This window comes from Nelumbo lutea, chromosome 1 (genome assembly GCF_056320005.1).
Source record: "Nelumbo lutea isolate HS-2025 chromosome 1, American lotus-T2T, whole genome shotgun sequence".
NCBI lineage: Eukaryota > Viridiplantae > Streptophyta > Magnoliopsida > Proteales > Nelumbonaceae > Nelumbo > Nelumbo lutea.
In genome coordinates, this window is record NC_142684.1 from 203582498 (window position 1) to 203609174 (window position 26677).

General features: G+C 37.5%; 1 protein-coding gene, 1 long non-coding RNA gene and 2 other non-coding genes across 4 annotated transcripts; 1 reads left to right on the forward strand and 3 right to left on the reverse strand.

The window, feature by feature from the left end:
• The first annotated feature begins 1143 nt into the window (after positions 1–1143).
• LOC148880466 (uncharacterized) lies at positions 1144–3846 on the forward strand. The gene is made up of 2 exons (XR_016105956.1): positions 1144–1382; positions 3285–3846. It is a non-coding gene; the product is annotated as an uncharacterized LOC148880466 (long non-coding RNA).
• Positions 3847–9344: 5498 nt separating this feature from the next.
• On the reverse strand, positions 9345–9559 carry LOC148880467 (small nucleolar RNA U3). Its single transcript, XR_016106022.1, has one exon. It is a non-coding gene; the product is annotated as a small nucleolar RNA U3 (small nucleolar RNA).
• A 574-nt stretch (positions 9560–10133) lies between these two features.
• Positions 10134–10205, reverse strand: TRNAM-CAU (transfer RNA methionine (anticodon CAU)). The gene has a single exon. It is a non-coding gene; the product is annotated as a tRNA-Met (tRNA).
• Positions 10206–23500: 13295 nt separating this feature from the next.
• LOC148880469 (uncharacterized) lies at positions 23501–25070 on the reverse strand. The gene is made up of 2 exons (XM_088967021.1): positions 24267–25070; positions 23501–24175 (listed from the first exon to the last, which is right to left on the reverse strand). Exons 1-2 carry the CDS (start codon positions 24374–24376, stop codon positions 23731–23733), a joined length of 555 nt encoding a protein of 184 aa, XP_088823147.1. The 5' UTR covers positions 24377–25070; the 3' UTR covers positions 23501–23730.
• Between the last annotated feature and the right edge of the window lie 1607 nt (positions 25071–26677).

The following is a 26677-nucleotide window of genomic DNA, read 5'->3' on the forward strand; positions in this document are numbered from 1 at the left end:
TAGCTGCTAGAGTGAATCCATCTCGGGCACTCATTCACAAAGAAATTAGACTCTTCTAGACCCTTCCTTGCCAGCATATGGGAACGCAGATGCAAGTTCTAACATTTAAATATGAGATAATGGGTTCTAACATCAAATCAAGTACTTTCAAAGTCCATTGACAGCCCTAATAATATGTTACATAACAATCACTCCTGAATATGCCAATATTCTATATACATGGATCCCATGAGTAGGTTATAGGTAATTCATTCGTGATTGTTTAGATAACCCATTATGTACATTTGTGTTCACAACAGATGTGTGGTGTTAGATCAAGTTGATAGAGGGTTGAGATGTGTTTCGTTGGTAGAAAATTTCAACTCATGTAGATATACAAGAATTTTTTCGGAAAATCATGTAGATAGGATTTAAAATTGCTCAAAAAAAATAGCAGTCTAAATTCAGCAGACCAGGCTCTCAATACGGTTCACTCTGCAAGGAGAACCATGTTAATAGGGTTTAAAATCATGTAGATAGGATTTAAAATTGCTCAGAGTGAACTAAAATATCATGCAAGGAGAACCATGTTAATAGGTAGGGTGTAAACAGATCAAATTCAAATCAAATCAGACAATATCCGAATTAAATTTCAATTAGAAAATTCGATATTCGAATTATCCAAATTTGATTGATTATGTTAATCTCAAATTTGAAATTGAATTCTCAAATATCGTTGACACCCTTATTGATAGGGGTTCAATTGCTATACGTTTATATGAATTTGAGTTCATATTCGTTTCTTTTAGAAAAGGCCCCCATACGTAGTCCTGATTAATTCAACAAAATTCCCATTTACATCATTAGGCAGGTGATAAAACCAGGTTTGTATAGAGTTAAAAGTAAGGACATATCTATCTAATTCAATTCAGTTTAATTTATCTAATTCAATTCAGTTTAATTGTATATTTGCATATGTACTTTATGGTTAATATCAATGTTTTCGAACCGTCATTGACTTAGATGATTGGACCGTTTGGCCCAGAAATCGTCCAAACAACTAGTTCCATTTCACCCTTAACCCATTCCTAAGTTAGAAACTGTTGATTTGGTCAAAGAACCACTAACCCAGGAGGTCGAACTGTCGACCCATTCGACCTGGACAGCGCGTCATGATTTACAAAGGAGGCAGAGGAGAATGATGAATGACCTCTGAAATAAGAATGATCTAAAATCTGATATCATCCCAGAGAGAGAGAGAGAGAGAGAGAGAGAGATCACATAAAAGAGAAATCTGAGATCTCAAATCTAAGATCTCAAAGAGATTTGATGCTTAGAGCCTCAGATGTTGCATTGTTGTTGCCACTATCGTTGTCAACATCACCATCGCTGTTGAATGTCAGGTGATCCTCCTCCTCCTTCCTTCCTTCCCTCCCTCCTTCCTTCTTTTCTTTCTTTTCTCTCATTTCTTTCCTTTTTTTTTTTCCTTTCTCATTTTCCTTTCTTTCTTTCTTTCATTCTTTCATTTCTTTATTTCTTTCTCAACCGAATGCCAACAGCCATATATGTCTCTTTCTCTTAATAAAAGACTAAACCACCTAAAACCATTCAACCTAGATGGTCAAACCGCTGACCTGGAAACTAGTGGCCAGAGTGGTTTTGTTTCTAGGTCAGTTTTAAAACCTCGGTTAATATTACATATATTAATAAATTTGGTTTGAATGTTGTGTTTTTACTTAGGCTGCGTTTGGAAATGATACAAATAAGTGTGAGTGCAAATATGTCGAGTGTAAAGCGGCTCATATAAATTGCAAAATTGGGTTAGTTTTGCATTGACAAATTTACCTTCTTACCAAACAGATTTTTAGCTGTAATAGATTCAAACATGAATTCTAATAAAGCATATTTTTTTATTTTTTTATTTTTTTTGTTTTTCTTTTATCAAAAGCCCACTTGAATGCAAATTTACTTTTTTTTATTGATGTACTTTTACATCTTATTATCAATGTAAATATGCATTGGTCTATCATTAGTCAATGCATAAATGCAATGTTATCAAATACAGGCAAAAGTGAATCAATGTGTAAATTTACCCTAAACCGGGATTTACACTCCATTTGTATCATTTCGAAACGCAGCAATAACATTCATTAATTCAAGTTTCACAAAATTTATTTTCAATGTGATTGGTACATGATGTAAAATACAAAAGTCATTTTTTAGTTTATTTTATTAATAGTATCTAATATTTTGATTGCTTTTAGTTTAATTTATTAATACTATTTAATATCATATTGCAGTTAGAATTCGATTCTAATCCAATATATAAATCTGATGGAATTTAAATTCGAATATAAATGAATCGAATTTAGATATACCCTACACCTAATTCGATATGATCTGTTTGCAGCCTTACCTTTGGCTGCCAAATGTGGAGAGTCAATGTGAGATTTTAAAATGAAACTTCATAGGTTGGCCTGGGATAACTTTGGTTGTTAGGGGCCCACTGCAGCATATACTTTTTGGAACATTTTTAGGATGGTACATTCACCCATGTCTTCTCTTTTTGATAAAATAAAATAGAGGCAACTATTAATTTATCCACTCTCATGATAATGTGGCATTCTCAAAATTGCTGTTGCAGTCAAAGTTTTTCCGTGGCCTTACTAGGACAATAGGTCAATAATAGATGAAATTGTCTTAACATGCTAAGTAGACGTGCAAATGGACCCAAGCCAAAGCCTGGACCCAAAACAGTGTAAAGTATTAGCTTGGGCCAACTCGACTTGCACCCCAATGCTGAGACAAGCACGTAGATGGGTGGGAGAGGTATCCTGAGAGGACAAATCTGTTATGACCGTGGTCGCTAAAGCGTAGGAGAAAGCACTGTGTGGGAGAAGAATATCAAAATGCAACATGTCTTGTTGCACTTACTGAATCTATTGATTCAATTTTGGCTTCGTTGAAGCTGAATGTAGGGCTGTTATGGGGTCTGTTCTGGGTCAGAACCTGGTAGAACCAGTTCCAGACCGACAAAGAAATTCATGGACCCGAAACTGACCCAGACTCTACATATAAGGTCTGTAATTTGGGACCCAGAATCGAACCGATTGGTTCTTGGGATAATCAGTAGGTCCAATCCATTGAATCCAATTATAATAAGTATGTTGATAAAAAGGCAATAATATCCCTGTTACTGAACTAACAAAGAAATTAAAAGCAATCAACTTTTTTCCCAATTTCAGGTGTATATAAATTTTAAATAGTAAATTATTAAATATCAACTTTCTATTTACATTTTTCAGATTAATGAGCTAAAATGGTGATGGGATCATAAATTAAAATATGTAGAAGAAAGAGAAGAAGAAATGTGGGGATGACCAAGAGAAAGATGAAGAAGCCCCACTATTTTTCTTGAAATAAAATAAGAATGGGAGGAAGATAAAAATGGGGTGGGGTCCCTGTTTTTCTCAGAACAAACTAAAGGAGAAAAAGTTACTATTGGTATCGTATGAAACTATGAACAAGGGCGGAGAGAATGAGGATATATGCCTGTACTGTGTCTGTGTCTCTGTGAGGAGAAAACAATGGTGAGGCCTTGACTACGAGAGATTACTGACAGACAAACGGATGGACGGCATTGGCCTTTCTTTCTCTCTTCGACATCAGTCTTTCTCTGTTCACAGAATCACAGTTCGTTGTTCGACGTCGGAGGTCGGTTCTTGACCTTTCTTTCTCTATTTTTCCAAGTTTCAGACTTTGCCTTTCTATGAGAACAAATGTAAAATGACCATTTTAGACATACTTTATTTAAATATTACAACTTGTATATAATTTATTAATAATTAATTATTATATATTCAATAATATTTTTTATATATATAATATTATTAAATATATATTAATTATTAATATAGGCTCAGTTTGATACAAGTGGACCTAGTACTCGATAATAATTGGGAAAATATATTAAAAACCAAAACCAATTCGTCGGGACAAATTCCCGGTCAGACTCGACCCAGTGACAACCCTAGTTGAAAGTGATGCGTGGTTGCACTATGAAGGGTGACAACTTCAAATTAGTCTCATCTCGTCTTTTTCCCAAACAATTAAACATTAAAATTTGTATCTTATCTCTCTATCCATGCAATATGTTAAAACTACATAGTAGTCAAAGTCTTGGGTCTGAGCATCTGGGCCTATAATCGGTTGCCATCCGTACTAGTATGCATTTAATCAATCCTTCCTTGGGTTGCATTTGGTTGCAATTTTGTAAACGCACGGAAATGCAAATAAGAGCTGTAAATTCTGGTTTTATTTTGTTTCAGATTTAACCTTGCAAGACAATTGTCTTTTTTGTTTGTTAAAAGTAGAATGGTTGATCCTAAATTATACTCAATAGAATAGAGGTATATAGGAGGGGGATTATTTGTTGGGAGTGAGATTGGAAGTAAGATGATGTAATCCTTATCATTTTATATATACTAGTAAGTGTGTACGTGTTTTGCACATTACAATTCTAAATGATGATAATGATAGTAATAATGTATCAAAAAATTTTTATAAATATATATTTTTTCTTTTTATAATTTTTTTGCTTTTTTATTATTAATTGAATGCAAATTGTAAAATTCAAATCTATTTATATAAACACCTCATCCAAATATGTGATAATTGGATCAAATTGTGAAGTTTCAAGTATCATTGATATGCTTACTGGTTTTGTTAGATTCTTCTTTCTGTAATGTTTTATTTTTTTGTGTATCTTTTTATGTACATTTATCAAAGAAATGTAAGGTTTAAATAGAGGGAATTTAATAAAGTCAAAAGTAGTAGTTCAATTAACAATTTAAACCTCACAATTAAATAGGGATTAAATTCAAAAATGGGTATTTTAGTCAAAAGAAAATTCCACAATATTCATATTTTAATAGTAGTATAAATATAGAATTATAGATGAATTCAATTTTTTCTATAATTTTTTGTTTTTTTATATAAAAATAACTCTAATATGTCACACTTACTTTTTATTTAATATAATAATTATATGATTTTATACATATGCTTGATGTTTTTTGCAAAACTTATGTTTTTTTTTATTTTTATGTTTTATTAATTTTTATTATTTATTTATGACATTAAATGTTAGCACATTTGACCCAAAAGTCGAACTATTGTTCTTGCCAAACAATAAAATAATTTCATTATTTGTCTGTTCTAAATTGTGTATTTCATTTTCATTATCAATAAAAATAATTATTGTTTATTACACTTATTTTTTTTAATTTGATTTATAAAAACATCATAAATATGTTTAATTTTTCTAAATTTTTATAATTTTCTATTTTTATTTCTATTTTAAAAGTTTTATTACATAATCATGATTCATAGGATGATCAATTTGATTTGGATGGTTAAATTGCTTAACCACCACTTGAATAATTTTGATTTAGTTTTAAAATATATGGGTTTATATTACTAAATATATTGGCATGGATCTAATTAGTAGCATTTATTAGTGAGAATTAACTAAAATATAGAATTTAATAAGAGAAAATGAGAGTTATTACATTAAATATAAGACTTAATGAGAGGAAATTAAATGAGGTGGAAAGTAATAATTGAAGTTATATTTTCAACCCTTACAATAGAAGTGGACTAAATAGACAAATATGAGCATTATAGTAGCCATTAAATCCGGAATTAGAGACATAATAAATTACTTTTATACCCTTTCTCAAATAAATAAATAAAGGGTAATTTAAGTCCAAAAAAACTTCCACTCTGCATCCACACTTTTATATATAGTATAGATATGAGGGAAATTGAAGTAGGAGGAAGGTGGTGCAAATTTTGCATCTGTTTTTGAGATGCAAAATTTACACTATTGATGAGTTTAAATCTATACTACTTTAAAAAGTACAAATTACCTCAAGAATATTTTTGGAATTTTGTGATGACAAAATCTACCTCCCTATATTTTAATTTATTGATAAAAAATGAGGGCAAATAGGGTAATTAGGTATTGATATTAAATGAGTTGAAAAGAGTTACTTTTAAGATATTCAATACATTCAATTATATTTAATTAAATCCAACATTTAAGATATTAATTTGCATTCACCTTCATTGAATCATATATTTAATGATTCTTTGTTTCTTCTCATCATTAAATTCTATAATTAAATACATACATAATAAATTAATAATTTTAATAAAATAAAAATTTATACTTTTAAAATCTACCTAGAAAAAATAATATTTTTGTATAGGTGGTGGTAAGAAATTAGACCATTTGGGTCAAATGAACCAATCCATGTTGCCACAATTAAATAATAAAGTTCAAAAATATATAAAATACAAAAAATATAAAAATTAAAAAATGGAAACATTTTTAACATCATACATTTGATATATTAAACAATAATTAGTATGATAAACAATGTTTTAAAAACCGATTTGGAGGCTAACTCACTTTTGCCTTCGGGTCATAGGTCACCAGTTTGATTGTTAAGGTCAAATGAGTCAAATCGCTCTGCATCAACACTATGTGTGTACGTGTATGTAAAAATACATATTTTATTAATAAATAGTATAATTATGTTTTACATATATCATAGTTATGTTTTACATATATTACAAATAATATATGTATCATGTCACATTAATTTATGCTTTTTAATTCCATTTGAAACTTTAGTTATAAAAATATTAAAATTGTATTTTGGGGCCAGACAAGGGTTTTTTTTTTTTCACGAAAATAGCAAGGCAAGGTGCATAATGCCCTTGGGATGTATAGATCTTGAAAAGTTACTCAAAATAATAAAAAAAAAAGATAACCCCAATTGGACATTGGAGCACAAATTTATGGCTCCCAAAATTTTGCATATAATTAAGTGCGCAACCTACGACTTGGTTACTAAGTTGAATGGGTCAATGGTTGAACTGCCCAAATTAGATGGTTTTTAACCAAAAGGGGGGTGCCGAGTGATGGTTCAAATAGTTCAACCAGCCAGGTCAACAACAAGTTGAAAATATTGATGATAAATAAGAAATGTTTTTATTAATGATGGAAATGAAATGTAAAATCTAAAACTGATTGGAAGTAAAACTATTTTCCTACTATCTCTCATTAAATTTCATATCTAAGGCATATTCTCTTATTAAATCCTATATTTAAGATATATTTTTCTCATCATTAAATTGTACTAATTAAATCTACAACATTAATTTTAATAATATGAAAATAAATATTTTGAAACAAAACCATTTTCTTCCCTCTCGGTGGTGGGTAAGCAATTCAACCTTTTGGGGTCAATTTTGTTAATAAATAATGCTATAATTAAATAATAAAAAATTAAAATAAATAAAATATATAATAGAAAAAGATAAAAAGAACTGAACATGTCATTAATATTGTATATTCACTATATTGAACACAAATAAGTATGAAATGTAAGAAGTAATTTTATAAATGATGAAAATGAAATGTAAAAATTAAAATCAGCGTAAAAATGAAATGATGTTTTAGTCAAATAATAAAATTTGTAAAAATAAAATACAAAGAATCACAAAAATAAATATTATACATAAGATATAGTTTTATCAATACTAGAAACATAATACAAAATTTAATGTCAACCTAGAAATCAAACTATTTTTCTTTTGGGGTCCTGGGTTAGTGGTTTGGGTGAAATGGATTAGTTGATGATATAATAGTTAAATAATAAATATTTAAAAAAATAAAAAAGTATAAATAATCAAAAGAATATATAAAAAATTATATATTAATTATGTCAAATAAAAATTAAGTGCGATAAGTAAAAATTATATATATAATGTAGATGAAGTGTATAATTTAAAATTGATCTGAAAGCAAAGCTATTTTCTTATTTAATTGATAGATCAATAATCCAACTTTTCAAAGAAATTCATGATGTCATAATTGAATAATAAATATTTTAAAAAAAAGATAGAACACAAAAGATAAAAAAGTATAGAGTTTTTTCAAAGACATTTTGGAACATTTCTAATGTTATATAATCATCATATTAAATAAAAATAATTGATAAAAAAACTATTTTTATTTAAAACAGAAATAGAATACAAAATTTACTACTAGTAGTAGTAGTAGTAGTAGTAGTAGTAGTAGTAGTAGTAGTAGTAGTAATAGTATTGTTATTGTAATTTAATTTCTATAGGTATTTAGTAGTATTAATAATAATAATAATAATAATAATAATAACAATAATAATAATTGTTATTGTAATTTAAAATTTCTATAGGTGCACATTTAGTACAAAGTATTCAAGTTTATTTTTAACCATATTGTTACTTTTATTAATTTTCAATTTCTATCATAACTATAATATATCTAAATTTCAAGTAATTAATATGAAAAAAAAATTCATAAGGCATGTGCTCAATTACTAGTGAGGGAAAAATTGAATCAAGTGCAAAATTTGTATATAGTTCAATTTTTTCCTACAACCAAACACAACTTTAAATTGAGGGGCCATTTGATAACATAAGTTTCTATACCGAATGGCTTATCTCTGGGGTGAGCATAATTCGGTTAAAACAAAAATCGAATTGAATAATTTTGGTTTTGGGTTTTTTTGCTTCAATTTTTTGGGTTTTGGTTAATTCGGTTTTTGAATAATTCAATTTTTGGTTTTGGTTTTTAGAATTAGAAATTTATTGGTTAACTGAATAAACTAAATTAACCAAACTTTGGTATATAATATGTAACATATAATGTATAATATATTATATTATTTATGTATTAATATATAATATAATGAAATTTTCTTTCATAATATATATTATAATATTATATATAATATAGTATATAAATTATTAAAATTCAGTTTTCACCAAAATAATAAAAAATTGAACTGAAAATTTTGGTTTCTATAATTCGATTTCGATTTTTTTTAATTCAGTTTTAAAAATTTCGATTTATTTGATTCTTCAACCCAATAAATCGAATGCTCACCCCTAGTTATAATTTCTTCGTCATTTAGCAAACCCATAAGCACTCCAACCTTGGTTCAGGTAGGGACTCAATGGTACAACCTGTCAAAGACTTTACCAACTAGACTTTCCTTAGAATTTTTTTTTTTTTTGGTAAATCATAGATAGCCACCCTACATTAACAATTACAAAATGATAAAAATAATCATCCTAAGCACAAATTATTCTCAAAATCAACGTTGTTGAAAGAAAGTTGAGAGAAACATGTGAACTTTAGTTTTCTGGAAAAACCAAGTTAAAATGGCCAAAATAACGTAAGGGGTGTCTTGTGGTTTTAAAAATGCTTAGAAGAATATAAGCTAAAATAGAGAAAAGGAAAAAGGGTAATAAGTCTGTCAGACAACCGTGCGACCATCCCAGCCATCAGATGACTGAGAACGATCATCAACGGCCATAGAAGCCCATATCTTGAGCTCCCAGGTTATTATTACCGCTCTGATCGCACGGTCCGAATTCATCAACCAGACTTTGATTCCTGTCTCCTTAGAACTCAAGGATACAGATGTACGAGCCTATAGAACAGATCCTGTTCAAGTAAGGTCGTGCCTTGTATTCGCTCGAAAACTTTGAAGAATTGTACTAGATACTTATTAAGAACCGATGTGGGACAAAGTGCATTTAATAAAAGCATGCAAAGTTAGAAGCTTCTGTCATTTACAGCGAAGCCAGGTTCTTGAGAATTGCGAAGATGGGGCTCTGGCCTTCTTTCGAACCAATTAAGGGGACTGATAGATTCATTCAGTTTATTATTTGGTGCTTTAGTTTCATGATTTATGGAACCTACAGAGTTGGCTATAGGTCTGCAATTTACGAGTGTTCAGTCTTAGAGAATTCATCAAATCAAATACAAAAATGCTTAAATAGCAAAATTTGATTATTTTCTGCATTTAAAATGTTCTCTCGGGAAAAAAAATTCCTCACCCCCTCAAAAAAAAAAAAAAAATCAAGGACAAAAATAAATGAAAAAAAATCTATCTGCATGTATTAAGTTTAATAATTTATTTGGTGTTTTATTTATCGTAGTGATTGATGTAATGCTTATTGTGCTTAATGCATACTTTCCAAAATAAATTGTTTTTTGAAAAAATAAATGATTATCACCAGAAGCCTTTTACTAATATCAGAGCCAGGTTTCGATCCTGGGACCTGTGGGTTATGGGCCCACCACGCTTCCGCTGCGCCACTCTGATTGTTCATTTCCTTAATCCAACTTAATCTGAAATATTATTGGGAGGTTTCGATCCTGGGACCTCGTAAAGATTAGAACCTATTGTTTTGTAGATAAGGCATTGAATGATAGTGAAAGGCAGCAAGCCTTGTTTCATTTTCACGATATAACTAAAATTCCAATTTTTTGGATGATTTACATTTAATATTTTCAACCCGCCGTTGACCCAGTCGATCAATCGTTCGAACTGTGAACAACCATTCGACCCAACTGGTTTAACCGTTGACCCATTTGACATGGTGATATCATGGGTTACGCGTTCAATGCATGCAAAACTTTCGGAGGCCATAATTTGTACTTCATTGTCTGATTGGGGTGATTTTTTATTTTTTATTTTGAGTAACTTTTTTGAGATCTATGTGCCGTAGGTGCCTTGCCTTGCTATTTTTGAGAAAAAAATCCTTTTTTGGCCTTAATTGCACTTTCTTGCAGTTTGGATGATCAACTTGGCAACCAATGTCCATGTTGCCTTATAGCTAAGAGCATTCAGATCGTGCACGATCAATTGACGCCATCTAGAGGAAACGATTGAAAAGTCTACTTTACTCTTTTTCAATGGCTTCTTCAAGTAGCACCGACAAGGGCATCAATATGGGCATTACTAGGGGGCAAGACCACACAACAGCATTTCCTCAAGGCTCCTCAATGACGATTGGACAGTTCATTATCCCCCTCTCTACCTTAGAGACCACAACCATATCGACACAGCAAACAAGTTAGCAGTTGAACATATCGCTACCCTAGGTAAGCACCACTTTCTCCATTCTTGTGCATTCGGTGATTCCTCTTGGGATCGGGTGCCACCAGTTCGACGATCTAGTCCAGAGCGTCCGAGCTATGCAAATTTAGATATAGCAAATGCATCAATTACAATAATCTCAACAATATTATTTTTACAAGCAGTACCAACAGTAGTTTCCATCACTGTAGCCAAACTAGCAACCAGGTTAGTATCAAAGTCAAAACCAAAACCAGAATCAGAACCAAAGCCAGCATCGGGTCTATCATTACCAGCAGCCCCAACAGAACATGCACCGATCTCCCCCTTGGGGTGAGGGGAACTCATAGGTACCGGTCCCTCCCAGGGGTCAGACCCCACCTCGGAGTAAGGTTGACGACCACCATACCCTCACACTTTCTCAAAGGGGAAATTCGAAAGACAAGCCCGACAACAGCCGGCATGCAAGGACCAGTCAGCAATAACACTTGTGGCTTGAGAATCTCGAACCGCAGCTCGATGATAACTAGCCCAGATTATTTTTACAAGCAATACCAACAGTAGTTTCCATCACTGCAGCCAAACTAGCAACCAGGTCAGTATCAAAGTCAAAACCAAAACTAGAATCAGAATCGGAGCCAACATCGGGTCCATCATCACCAGCAGTCCCAACAGAATGTGTACCAATCTCCTCCTCAGGGTGAGGGGAACTCATAGGTACCGGTCCCTCCCAGGGGTCAGACCCCACCCGGGGTAGGGTTGATGACCACCATACCCCCACACTTTCTCAAAGGGGAAATTCGAAAGACAAGCCCGACGACAGCCAGCGTGCAAGGACCAGTCAACAACAACACTCGTGGCTTGAGAATCGCGAATCACAACTCAATGATAATTAACCTGAAGCATGAGGTGCAAACTCGAGACGAGACCGTTTGACTCCCCGTAACAGCTAGTAGTGACCTCGCAACTGAGAAGAGGTCGAAGGAAGGAACCCTGCCCCACCCCGCGACAGTGTTCGGGAGCAAGAGCGGACTAGGGTTGAAATACCCGATAACCCGGAGGTTAACAACACCAACATGGAACCAACGAAGAAGCAACAACGGCAACGTCGCAAGACTCGTCGATCTTTCGCTAAGAACAGCCTGCCAGCGAGAAACAACTAGCCGATGGAGCGAAGCAGGGGAAGGGAGGAAGTGATCTCAGTAACTGCATTACTGGCTCCTGCATTGTTGAGCCGACCCTCCCCTTTGTCAGTTGAGATATTAGTAGCCCCAAGGCCAAAGGACTTTAAGACACCTATGCTGGAGATGCTTGATGGGAAGTTTGGCCCAATGACCTAGTTGACGCGTTCCAATCTCAAATGCACCTCGTCGGGGCAGATGAAGCATGCATGTGCAAGGCTTTCTCCACCACCTTTAGAGGACTAGCTAGACAATGGTATAGAAATATAGCACTAGGCTCAATCAAAAGTTGGGATCGGTTCACCAACATGTTCACCGCCCACTTTGTCACTAGTAAGAAGTGCCCAAAATCACAAGAAAGCCTTCTGAACATGGTCCAGAGGGAGAACGAGCCAATTCGGAGCTACATCAAGCACTTCAATGAAGAATGTCTGCAGATACTAGATCTTGATCTGACCGTGCGACTTACTATGGCATGAAAGAGAGTAAAGCACAAGGAGTATGTGTGGTATATCCTAGTACATCGACCAAGAACAATCGAGGAGTTCATCGACCTCACTAAGCGGTTCATGAGCACGGAAGAAGCTCTCAACCTGAAAGCAGAAACCCAACAAGGAGAGAAGTGGAAGGGAGAAGAAGAAGGAACAATCAATAGCAAGCACAGGAGAAGAAGAGCAAGTCACCGAGGAGAAGCAAGTCACCTTGCCAGAGAAGTAAGTCCCCATCTTGGAGTTACAGGTCGGGTCGGCAATCCAGAACCCCTCCTATAGAAAAAACGTCCTACACCCCCTCAATGCAAAGCGATGAGAGATCCTAATGGCAATCAAGGATTCCACTTTCATTAAGTGGCCACCCAGGCTGCGGAGAGATCTAGCGACCAAGAACCCAAATGTCTATTGTCATTTTTCATCATGACACAGGGCACAATACTGAGAACTATGGAAATCTCTGTGATGAGATCAAGGAGCTCATTCGTCACAGATATCTGAAGAAACATATCTTGTGCAAGGGGAGGGAATAGGGGGACTGACAAGTGGATCAAAGATAGACACTTCGTAGTTAAGGAAGCAGAACGATTAGCCACCTCGGCAGTAACCACCTAAAGAAAGATCGTTTCGCGGGGTGATCAATATGACCTCGCTGTAGCAGGGTGTACTACAGCAACAGGGAAGACCTCGGTTAGAGAACTAGAGCAGGAAGTAGAGAACCCATCGAAGTGACCTCGGGTGGAAGAGCCCATTTACTTCACCGAGGATGATGCACGTGGGATACAATATCCACATGACAACACTCTTGTTGTAAAGCTCATCATTAATGATTTTGAGGTAAAGCGGATTTTGGTGGACTCGGGCAATTTGGCTGATATCCTATTCAAAGGGACTTTCAATAAATTACAGCTGAAGTAGAGCAATCTAAAGCCAGCAGATATGCCCCTGGTGAGGTTTAGCGGCAAGGAGGTCAGACCCCTTGGCCGGGTCACAGTACCAATTGTGGTAGGGACGTGGCCAAATTTAGTGAGATTCGAATACACATTCCTAGTGGTCGCGACTCCGTCCCCCTATAATGCGATCATAGGTCGGCCCATCCAGCACGCCTTGCATCCGATAGTATCGACTTATTATTTGGCGATGAAGTTCTCAACAAATTGCGGAGTTGGGGTAGTACAAGGCGATCGCCTCGAGTCTCGCAAGTGCTACCTGACTGCTCTAAAGGGCAAGGCAAAGTTGGTAGATGACATCAAATTGGAGCAACCATCTTACTACATGGAGGAGTGAGCTGCCCCACGAGGGAATGGTCCAGGTACCAGTTTCCAAAACCGAGCCGATGAAGACCCTCCAGATCGGCGCTTTGATAAACAAACTGCTCCGATCACAACTAGTAAGTTTCTTACTTAATAATTTAGATATTTTTGCTTGGTTTGTGACAGAAATGCCCGGTATTTACCCTAGTGTGATTATTCACAAACTAAATGTGGACCCTTTAGTTAGGCTAGTTAGACAAAGAAAATGAAACCTCGCCTCAGAGTGGTGGAGGGTAGTTGATGAGAAAGTCGGGAAACTCCTCGCAATAGACTTTGTTAGAGGGGTCCATTACCCGAGTTGGGTGGCCAACCCCATGTGGGTGAAGAAGGCCAATGGAAAGTGGTGTATGTGCATCGACTAACCTCAATAGAGCTTGCCCAAAAGACTGCTTCTCCTTTCGTAGAATAGACCACCTGATAGACATGACCTCAGGGCACAAGTTGTTGATCTTCACAGATGCCTACTCCGGCTACAATTAGATTAAGATGGACGTACCAAGTAGGACAAGACCGCTTTTGTAGCTGAGCTTGGGCTGTATTGCTATAAAGTAATGCCCTTTGGGTTAAAAAACACTGGAGCAACTTGTAAACAAGATTTTTGAACCGTTGATTGGTAATAAAATGGAATGCTATGTTGATAACATGGTTGTGAAGACCCAGTTTTCATACTCTTTGATAGATGTTTTAAATTGTGTTTTTCAAATCCTAAGAAAATTTAGCATGAAGCTCAACCCAAATAAGTGTGTCTTCAGGGTCACATCGGGCAAATTCCTCGGTTACATAGTGAACCAACGTGGTATCAAAGCCAACCCGAATAAGATCAAGGCTATCCTAGACATAAGACCACCCCAAAAGATAAAGAAAGTTCAAAGGCTAACTAGCCGTGTTGCTGCACTAAACTGGTTTATGTCCAAATCGGCGGGTCGGTGCCTACTTTTCTTTAAAGAAATAAAAAAGAATGAAAATTTTACATGGACCAAAGAGTGTTAGCTAGCGTTTGATGAGCTAAAGAAGCACTTAAGCACCGCCCCGCTTCTAACTCGACCTGAAGAAGGTGACAAACTGAAATTGTACCTCTCTACGAGCGACAAGGTAGTTAGCTCGGTACTAATCAGAGAAGTAGACCAGATCCAGCAACCTGTCTACTACGTGAGTAAAGTTTTGCAAGATGCAGAGACTAGATACCCTGATATCAAGAAGTTAGCCTACGCGCTAGTGGTAGCAGCTCAGAAACTACGCCCGTACTTCCAAGCCCATACTATTGTCATCCTTACCAGCAATCCTTTGAAGCACGTTTTGCTTAAGCCCGGGGTGTTTGATAGGTTGACGAAGTGGGCCATCGAGTTGAGCGAGTACGACATTAGGTTCGACCAACAATCAAAGCCCAAGTCTTGGCGGACTTTGTAGTGGAATGTACGTTCAACACGCTGGCCCCTGAACTGATTGAGCCCACTAACACGTCATAGGCTTCAACTAGCATGACACCCATCCTGGTCAAGGTGGGACTGATCTGGGACGAGGAGGAGCCTTGGATCCTCCACGTTGACGACTTGTTTAACTAGCGAGGAAGTGGTGCTGGACTAATACTGTACAGTCTGAGCGAGGTGAAGCTGGAGCATGCTCTCCATTTTAGATTTGAGGCATCAAACAACAAGGTGGAGCACAAGGCATTGATTGCTGGTCTCAATCTATCAAAGGAAATGGGCATAAGGCACCTTGTAGTGTGCAGTGACTCTCAGTTAGTAGTGAACCAAGTCAATGGTGACTACGAAGCTCGAGAATCTACTATGGCGGTTTATCTAGCTAAGGTAAGGGAACTCTTGTCCTACTTACTTTCCTGGTTCATCAGGCAAATACCGAGATCTGAGAATGCTGAGGCCGACTCCCTATCGCAGTTTGGTGAGCACTAGTGACAACACTATGCAGACAGTATATATAGAAGACCTGCCCCGTGTTGCAAGCGGAATCGAGCTGGATTTCCCGCTTGTTGATTATCTACTCCATGGGACCCTACCAACAAAACACAATGCGGCTCAGAGGGTAGAGTGTCAGTCAGCTCGGTACGTCCTTATTGACGGGCGACTGTACAAGAGGTCCTTTACGCTCCCCTACCTACATTGCTTGCGGCCTTCAAAAGCAGAATTGGTACTTCATGACATCCATGGACTTTATAGAGGACAATTGGGGGGTAGAGTGCTAGCCCAAAAGACATTATGACAAGGGTACTATTGGCCCACCATGAAGTTAGACGCACTTCCATTAACCAGCCATAGATCTAAAGTACTTGACCAGCTCATGGCCTTTCACATAGTGGGAAATTGACATCCTTGGACCATTCCAGCCTGCAATCGGACAAAGAAGATTCTTGGTCGTGGCGGTGGACTATTTTACAAAGTGGGTGAAAGCTGAGCCATTGGTGACAATTACACCCTGAAACATGCAGAACTTCTTTTGGAAAAACATAGTGTGTCATTTCGGACTTTCCAAAAAAACATAGTGTATCATTTCGGACTTTCCAAAGTATTGATCTCAGACAACAGGAAGCAATTCGAAGATATCAAGTTCTAGAACTGGTGTGCCGAGATGGGAATTTAGTAGAACTTCACTTCGGTGGCATAATCGCAGGCGAACAGACTGGCCGAAGTGACAAAAAGGGCCATCCTCCGCGGACTGAAAGCTCACTTAGTGTGAGCTAAGGGGTTGTGGGTTGATGAGCTACCCAGTGCCCTTTGGGCCTACAAGACAACTGTCAAGACTACAATCGGTTAAATGCCCTTCAACGTGATGTATGGAACGAAGGCCGTGATACCCATAGAGATCGAAGTGCCGATGTTGTGGCTCGAAGCATATGATGAGGAGGCGAATGATGATGAACTCTAAACTAACTTGGACCTGATCGAAGAAGTGTGAGACATGACGCACTTCCTAACTGCGGCATACCAGCATTTAGGTAGCTTGGTACTATAATGCCTAGGTCAAGAGACGACGACGACCTGGTCATTTATAAAGTGATGGTACTTGAGCCCGGCGTAGGTAAGCTTGGTCCGAACTAGGAGGATCTGTATAGGGTGAGACGAGTGTTTGGAGAAGGCACGTACGAGCTTGAGACTATGGAAGGGAGGCAGGTACCCCGAGCTTGGAACGTTGACAATCTAAGGAGGTATTATCTATGAGCTCACAACTCCTACATTCCCAAAATTCCACCAAGTCCACAAGACCATCGAGTTGGTCAAAAGGACATTGAACTGGAGAGAGGACTATGAGTCACTCCTATATCCTAAGGGCCATGTTATCGAGCCGAGAAAAGACCTCAGCACATTACAAGTCCTAGTCGTCTCTTCAGCATGGGCTGATAAGTCCCAGTCGCCTCTTCGACATGGGCAACCTAAGACCTAGTCACTTCGGCATGGGCAACGTAAGACCTAGTCGCATTGGCATAGCCAACCTAAGACCTAGTCGCTTCGGCATGGGCAATCGTGAAAGTAGCCCATACGCAGGTCGGGCACATAACCTATAGTGTTTTCTTACTTTAACGTACATCAAGATCAGTTTACTCCTACTTGTGCCTAGCTCATTAGCTAGGCACTTCGGGGTAATCCACACTTATAAAATGTTGTACAAACAATAGTTTCAACTTGATTACTGGTGAACAACTACATTCTACTGATGAAAAAAGAGTTCGAAGTACATTCAAAACAAAGGGGAAAGAAAGGAGAGAAAGTACTACTACCATACTCGGAGGTTCGGTACATATTATATATATACAAGGAGGTCCAAGAAAAGAGGCACAATTCAATCTTGATGGGGCTCCTCGGCCCCTCCTTCAATGATCTCAACATCTTTGGTCAAGTCCACCTCCATTGATGTGTTCATAGTAGCAACCTCATCGGTCTCCATGACCTCATCAGCTATTGCGTTGAGTTCCTCGACCTCTCTTCAAGTCCACCTCCATTCACCCGCTACCTGAATCATAGTCTAAATGGAGATCCCAATCGTCATCCCCAACTCTTGCGGAAGGCTGAGGTCGTTGTCTCATTCACAAAATTCTCAAACTCCAAAGAAGTCTTGTAAGCTTGAACAACATGAGCACCAACTTCCTTTAGCTTTTGGGAGAAGATAGCCTTGCGCTCAGAGAGGAGAGCTTTCTTCCCCTCAACTTCCTTCATCAACTTGCGGATGCGCTCCTCCTTTCGCTTCGCTTCTACCTCTTACTTCTTTGCCAGCTCTAGAGCCTTCAATGCCTTAGACTGGCACTCCAATGCTTTTTGACTCAACAACCAAAACCTTAGCCTCTAAGACTTTCACTTTTGACTCCAAGACTTGCAATAGTTCCATCTGATGGTTGAACTGCTCCACCAATGAGTGAATCATTGAGTTCGTCTGCAAAAGAGCCGTACCGATTAGTAAGGTAGGAAAAGCACAAAGGATAGAGAAGTGTAGTTAGAAACGTACCACCATCAGATGACCCCACACAGTGGCAGCGAGCTTGGAGCGTGGCATCCCAACTTCTCCTCGGGCTCCTAGGCCACCTCGGGCTCGCAAGTTGGCGACCTGGTTCTCTGGTCATCCTCGACCAAGTCGATGATGGGCGCGTCCTCTTTCCTCCTCGGGGCTACAAGTGCAATGGGACTAGCGACGGGCTCGAGGGCTTGGGGTTCAGTACAAAATGCCTTTCTCTTTTTCCTCTTCTTCATATCAGAAAAGAGCTTGGAGACAGGGATATCTGCCATGGTACCTGCAACACAGACACAAACTTAGCAAAGAAATCGATGAGAAAGGAAAAAGTCTAAGTGTGTAAAACCGAAGTGGAGATCTACCTGGACTCAACCTTGCATTAACCAACTTCTCCTCTGCTAGGAAGTTGTCCATTTTCAACCAGAGCTTCGCCCAGGCGCGGACCTGTTTTCTCATGTCCTTTTCTAACTTGATGCCAGGGTCACTACTAGCCATTCTCTAGTGCGTCAGAAATGGCCACCCCCTAGCCACAATAACAATAAAGTAGCATTTCTTCCAGGCCGAGACTTTGTTGGGGAGACTATACAGGATCTTGTACCTAGGTCGGGGGGGTCAGGTAGTAACTATGGTGTTCAGAAGAAAGGAAGATTGGCAGAGTTCTTCTTAATAGAACAGATCGAGCTAAAGGTATTCATGGTCAAAGGTTTACCGTAGTGATGAAATAGGGAAATGGTACCTACTATAGAGTGAACTGAGTTCGGGTGGAGCTGACTATGGTTATCTTAAAAATTTGAAGAATCTCCACAATGAACGGGTGGAGCGGGAAGCGCAGATCGGCTATCAGCTGCTCCTCGAACACCACGACCTCGTCAGGATCATGGTCCCAAGGATATCCCTCCAAAGGGATACACCAGCCGGGGTCCTTAGGGAATTTATAATGTTCAATCAGGGTTTGTAGTCTCTCCGCAGTCATCACGGAAGGGCCAAAGCAGTTCGGCCCCGACCTCCAAGAACTACGGGAGCTCGAGGCTTCCTTCCTAGAGTCTTCTCGCTCCTTTATTTGGTAATCCACCTTGAGTGGGCTTGGCTCTGAACCTTGTGTTGAGGTGCCACTTTGGCAGGACCAGACTCTACTTCTTGGCCTGAGGAGTCCACCTCGGTCCCACTTGACTCATTACTGGAATCCAATAGGCTACAAGGTAGAGGCTCGACATCATAATCAAAGGGAAACAAATAGGAACAAAGAAGGCTTACCTGGGAGTGGATACGCGAGCTCAGAACATGAACGCACAAATCACAGCAAAGAAAATGGGGACCCCATAGCCCCTATTTATAGCCACTGTAGTAGATTTTGTACGAGAAAGATCAACATGATTTGATAGCTCTCATGAAAACCGACTACATTCCTATTGAGGTCGAAATCAATTGAGCGTGCGTTTTGACATCTGCAAGGTTGACAATTCGCGTGATGTCCGTGTGTTCCTAGTACACGATCTGGTTTCCTAGTCGAACCAGAGGGATTGTTGAGATCAAACCGCCAGATCGGCCGAAGCCAAATCCACCTCAGCTCGACATGAACTCCTTGCATCGGGTTAGAGACCACGACGCAGGGAGTGGGGGGGCAATTAATGAGGGGTTATTTGGCCCAACCTAATAAACAGAGGGCATGTGGATGTAGTTGACCAACTGGGTGATGACTCAGCACTACAGTCACCTTGGCAAGTCAAGTCATTTCGGGAGTCCCAACCACCTCAGGTAGCACCGAACTCCAGGCACCTCAGATGGCTAAGGCTAACCAAGTGACATGTGACAGATTCTAGAAGATCGCCACCTGTCTCCGAGCTCTTCGAGATCATGACGCGAAACTATAGGCCTTATCCTCATCTCGCTCGAATCGAGTGGAGACAATAAGCCTTACCGGCCGACACATTATCCACCTTCTGGAGCGGAACAGACTCCTACCACCCGATCCAAAGATCCTGAGGAAGGCTCCTTAGGGTTCATGACAACTCAACTATATAAGGCACTCACCCCACAACAGAAGGTACGCACAATTAAGTGCATTCTAGCTCTCTACTTTATTGATTTCAAGCTCGCATCTACTTATTGAGTACTAACTTAAGCATCAGAGCGATATCGTCGGGTTAGTCACCCTGGGTTCTCTGATCCTTCATTCTTGCAATTTGGACGATCCACTTGGCAGCTGACGTCCGAGCTACTTTAAAACTAGGAGCATCCAGATTGCGCACGATCAAATATGAAGTTGTATGTGGCTAATATCCCATGTTTTAGCTACAGTTTTTATAACCGTAACTATAGTACAGTAGCTATAGCCCCATTTTCTTGTAGTGTGAAAAGGAGATTTCCAATAATGTTAATGTTACATATTATAGTGATCCTACAATTAGGGCTATCAATGAGTCAGGTCTAGCTGGAATCAGAACCAACTCGGCAAGAAATATTAAGGAAGTAGAACTGAAACAAACCCGATAAAGTCTATAATTTTAGACCCAATAGAAAATCGGCCGATTCTCAGGATAATCGGGTTTGACCTAATGAACCCAATTATAATAAACCTATTGAAATAGTTGATTTGGGACTGGATAGAACAAGTTCCAACTGATAATAATCGGGACAATATATCATGAACCGGAACCATCCCATCGATACCTAATCTTGGAACCAAAACTAGCTCAATTGATTTGGGTCTGTTGGACCGGACCTGACCCATTGACAACCGTACCTATAATGCTCCTGTAAAATGTAGCTTCAGCGTGGGGTTTGCCACCCTGTACATCAAGACAAGTAGAAGACGTCATTTGGGTAGGATATGGGCTTAGCTTCATGCAATGCATTAATTAAGACTGCCAAAAGAAATTTGAAGTTATCTATAGTAGGCAAAAGCTTGGGTTTGGAGACCTAGGCCTATAATTTGTTTCCACCTATCTTACATGCATATTAATGAGTCCCTCCTTAGGCTGTATTAATTTGCACTGGTGTAAATGCACGGAAATGCAAATAGGATGAGAACTATAAATTCTAGTTTACTTTTGTTTTTGGCCTTATCTTCTTTGTTTTGTAAAAATTAAAATAAAAAGTAGAATGGTTGGCCCTACCTAATATTAAAGAGAATGGAGGTATTTGAAAGGAGGGTTGCTTTTTCGGAAATGAGGTAGGAAGCAAGATGTATAACTGAGGTAGGAGGAGGGTGGTGCAAATTTTGCATAAGTTTTACAGACAATAAAATCTACATGGCTAGTGAGTGTAAATGAAAGATAAAAAGTATATGTTTTGTATCAGGTAGGATTGCAAATAATAATTACAAAAAAATAGAAGCAAACTGAACTGTATTAAAATTTTATATCTAGTTCAGTTTTGCACTGCAACCAAACACAAGGAGCCATTTGATAATAACTGAATTTTCTGTGTAGAATGGTTTACTTCTTTGATTTTTAGTGGATAAAATAATTAAATAATAGGGAAATTGTCTAAAACCCACCATGACTTTTCAGGATTTCTCTTAAATTCATATAACTTTTCAAAACATCCAGGGAACCCCATGTCAATAAGTGACGTTAAATAGACTAACAAGTGTTGGTAGATTACTATTTTACTCTTTATTATGTTGTAAATGGAAAATAGAACAAAACTTTGATAAAAATAACAATAAAAATATATCTCAAATATTTCAGTCTAATTTTTTCCCATTTTACATAATTTAAGTAAAAAGGGAGCTTCAAATTAGAAAAAAAAAAGAACACTTTTGATTCAAATCAAACTCATACCTGACACTCCATATCTACTTGCACAGCACAATTGTCATTTTATCCCTGTTAATTTCAAATGCAACAGGAACCGAGATCAATAAATGATCTATGGTCAAGAAGAGGACACACTCCATATCTACTTGCACAACACAACTGATTCCTATTAATTTCAAATGCGACAAGAGCCCAGGTCAAGAAAAGATCTATTGTCAAGAAGAGGACACATGGCTCTATAGGACCAACATCCACTTTTATCAGATGTCAGTTAGAACAAAGGTGTATTGAATAAAAATTATGCTGACATAAAAATATGTTTAATAAGATTGATATGCCATTCAGGGATAGTTTGGTTATAAAAATTGCATTTATGTTGGCATGGAAAACTTCTGTCAATGAACACTAACAATACGGTGAGTTTTGGAAAACAAAAGGTCATTGGCATGGGATTCCTTGGACGTTTTGAAAACTTATGCTGAGCTTATATTAAGAGAAATATTGAAAAGTTATGATGAGTTTTAGACAATATCCCTAAAGAATAAAATATTCCAAAGTATAGAAATAGAAATGATGATTAAGGGAAAAAAGGATTAGAAGAGAAGGAAATATGTGAAACTAGAACGAGTTAGAAAATGTATATTAAAAGTGAAGGTTAGAAGGAAATTAAGCAAATTAAACCTTGAATTTAAATGTTAAGATGATTAAAGCTCAAGTAACAAAAGACTGGCCCTTGAAGAGACTCCTTTATTGACTAAAAAAAGAAAAAAGAAAAGGAAAAAAGAAAAAGAAAAGACTTTCATTTTCTTACAAAAACAAAATTTCCTTGAATTTTTGGGTAAATTACATACAACCACCCCAATACTTAATTAGGGGGTGGTAAAACTTTGTTTTGAGGCAAACACCCCTGAACTTCTAGATTCCAATTGGGATGGTAAAATTACCACATTTCCCATTTGAGATTCTATGGCCTTACAACAACAATTACAAAATGAAAATAACCATTCTAAATCACAAATCATTCTCAAGGTGTTGATAAATTGATCATTCTCAAAATGTTCTCAAAATCAACCTTGTTGAAAGAAACATGTGAATGTTAGTACTTTCTACCCACAAGAACACCACCCACACCTACCCACAAGACAATATAGCCCTAAATTGAGAACATCTTCCCATATCTGGGGCATCGTATCAGGGCATGACTAAGTGTCACTATATCCGTTAGTATAGAATGGCTGCCAACCCACAACAGGAAACAGGTTAATTCGAATCATGTTTAGCTAATGATATAATTACCCTCATCTCAATTGAACAAAGAGGGCAAAGATGCAAGAGGATGGATTTCAAACCCCAAGATAAACTTTATACTTTTGATCCCTTATATATATGATATGATCAGAAACCCCATAATAAGTTTAGGTAATTCACCCTTCAACAAGAAGAGTTAGCAACAACACATCAAGCCACAGATCGACAACCACTACAATTACAAGTACTGTCACGCAACCGTTCAACCTAAAAGCTTAATATTAGGTGAGGTCCCTAATTAAATAGCAGAGAGTATCAGACAATTACCAACAATACATCCAATATAGCATGGATAAGGCTATATCAATCCAAATGGAAGTGGGAATGACAACAGTTGAGTGACTTGATTGACTAGCGTATTTGCGAGATCCTACTGCGCATTTGGATCCACAGAAGCCTCGGAGGTGCGCATAGTCAACAAAGACATCAACGCAGTGTGTTGCCACTGGTTGCACAGAAAGAGGACAACTGGTGCTGCATGCTTTTTGACCGGTGTAGGAGTCTGTATAAAGACAACATGGGCATTCATCGGCTTGCTTGAGGAATGTAACATAGGCATTCGTCAGCTCTGCATCTAAGTAGCCATTCATCCACGAGTCATCTTTGTAGTGATCATCACTAGTGATTGCATTGATTCCTAACTCTGCAAACTGTGCAAATGCGTCCAGTATTTGAGAACTTAGTTTAAATCCCTTCAGCTCACGGCGCCTGAAAATTCTTGCACAGCAAATTAATCAATGAATTCATATTAAATCAGAAAGAATTAAAGAGGTCGTTCGTTGCTATCTATACAACTTACCATATGGCTGTTGTCTCCTCGTCCTTTCCACAAACAGGTCTAAGCCATACTGAAGATAAACCCAAGTGTAACAATATGGCCGCAGCAACAATAACAACCTTAGAAGCCATTAATCTGTTGTACGTTTTCCTTTCTGGGTCTGTGTTTATTCCTTCCTAGAGGCAAACCAGAGAGTGTTGACTAATTTATAACTAGCTGGGTCAAATTATATAAATTGGCATGCCTTATTCAATATGGATGAATATAAGCCAAGTCCGTGTACTGATCAAAACCTTGTGCCAAATAAAATTATGGGTTGACTCTTATTATTAGTTAGCTGCGCTTTCATTGTCGCCATTACTGTATTGCCTCAGAGAATGCATCCACAAAGACTTCTAAGAGCAACTATGTGAGATTTGACGTTCCTAAATTGCTACAGCTAGCGACCCTGTCAACGAAGACTGTGTTTTGCATCCATCGGAATATTATATATCGTGGATTGGCGGATGTTGACTTGGTATTTGCATTTTTGCAGGTGATATTACGTCGAGAGTTATGTAGTTGGATATACAGAAGATAGTGAGAAAATTTTCAATGCGTCGGTTTTGGTTCGGGTCAGGGTGGAAAAGGGTCGGATTTAGTTCTATATAAAATCAGACCCAGACCTAGAACCGAACCAATCATTTTTTAATTGGGACAATAGGGTCTTAGACCTGATTATACTACTTTGATATATATATATATATATAATTATCCATAATATAACAACTTGGAGACTTGAATTTTGATCAATCAAAATTCATCCATGAATTTTGATAAATGACTATCTCGTTTATGATTCTAATTTATTTATTGATTAATTATTTTTTTGATATCCTATCTTTTTCGCACCATAATCGAACCCTTTATATCTTATGTACAGTATGAAATTTATAATTTACATAAAATATAACAAAAGTTACAATAAAATCTTGAAACCCTTTATATCTTTTGACAGGGACTGTGTTACTTGTAACGAATCTCCTTCAAGGAAAATTCTTTGTAATCAAAAGTGAGCTGCTAATTGTAGGCCTTGCAAGAAAGCCAACGCTTCCACTGACTAGCTTGTTTTCAAGAGGTTCTGGTTCAGATATACAATAAATACAATTTCATTTGCATTATTTTATTCTCACTCTCATTATCATAAGATAGTTAATTTGTTTTCTTTTTATTATTTAATTTCCACACTCACGGAAAAATCACATTTAAGAAATAAATGTTCTGCTGATTCCTCCTACATCTCACAAAGCGGACAACTGGGATCCACGTTCTTGCTGCTGCAGCAAAGCGGGTACAAAGCGGTAACGTTCCAGGTAGATGTACAGCGCCACGCAAAGAGCTGCACTCTCGGTGGCAGGGTGTCAATTGGACTGAATTTGATCCAATCCAATCCAGTCTAATATGAGTCCATTATAAATGGACCAGATCCAATCCAATCCAATAAATGTTTTGGACCAATTTAGACCAGTCCAATTCAATGCCTAAACCATCCAATCTGTTCAAATTTGTTTTGATTTAGATTGATTTCAACCTAAACCTGATCCATTAACACATATATTCTTATCTTATATCAATGGACCAAATATTGGCTGAATCCAACCCAATCCAATATAAATTTATTATGGATGGATCAGGTCCAATCCAATCTAATAAATATTTTGAATCGAATTGGTCCAATCCATCCAAATTGATTTTGGATTGGACTGACACCCTTACTCGGTGGTAGGCCTTTTAAGGCTCACAGCTTCTCCAAGTCTGATTTGAAGCTGATGAGGAAGATGAGGACACCCCGTTCATTATTTCCTTATACACCAAGCTAACTTTAAAATCCCCGTTGGTTGTTTTGATCCAAACCAATTTACAACTGTTGCTCTCCTCGTAAAAGCATAACGGTATCTTCTTGATTGATTGCATTCTCCCCAGTAAAAGTGATAATTTCTGCTCATCCCACAACTATGTTAATCACTTCGTCATCAGCATCTTCTCATGTCACTTTATCTAATTATGTACCCCACTCGCTCACTAGTACTAATGCGAGATCGGCTTCCATCAGGGCAAGCCCGTGCCCATATTGTTCCAACTGTCTTTTGCAATCTTGCATTGCATTGGGTATATATCTTCATAAATAGGGCTGTAAGGGCTGCTCGAACGGCTTTGCCTTGAACAAGCTGAATTCTAATTATGCACCTAACTAGTAACTATTACCAGGATATTCCATACTCCTGCTATGGTGGTGCTTTTGGTTTCATCCCTAGCTAGGTAAGGTACGGTAGAAAAAAGCACTACACAGAAATGGGAGCAAATTAAGACCCTGTTCGTTTCAGGGGAATGTTTTTTGCATTCCGAATGTTGTCATGGATCAAAAATACGTTTGGATGCATTTTGTCAAAAGA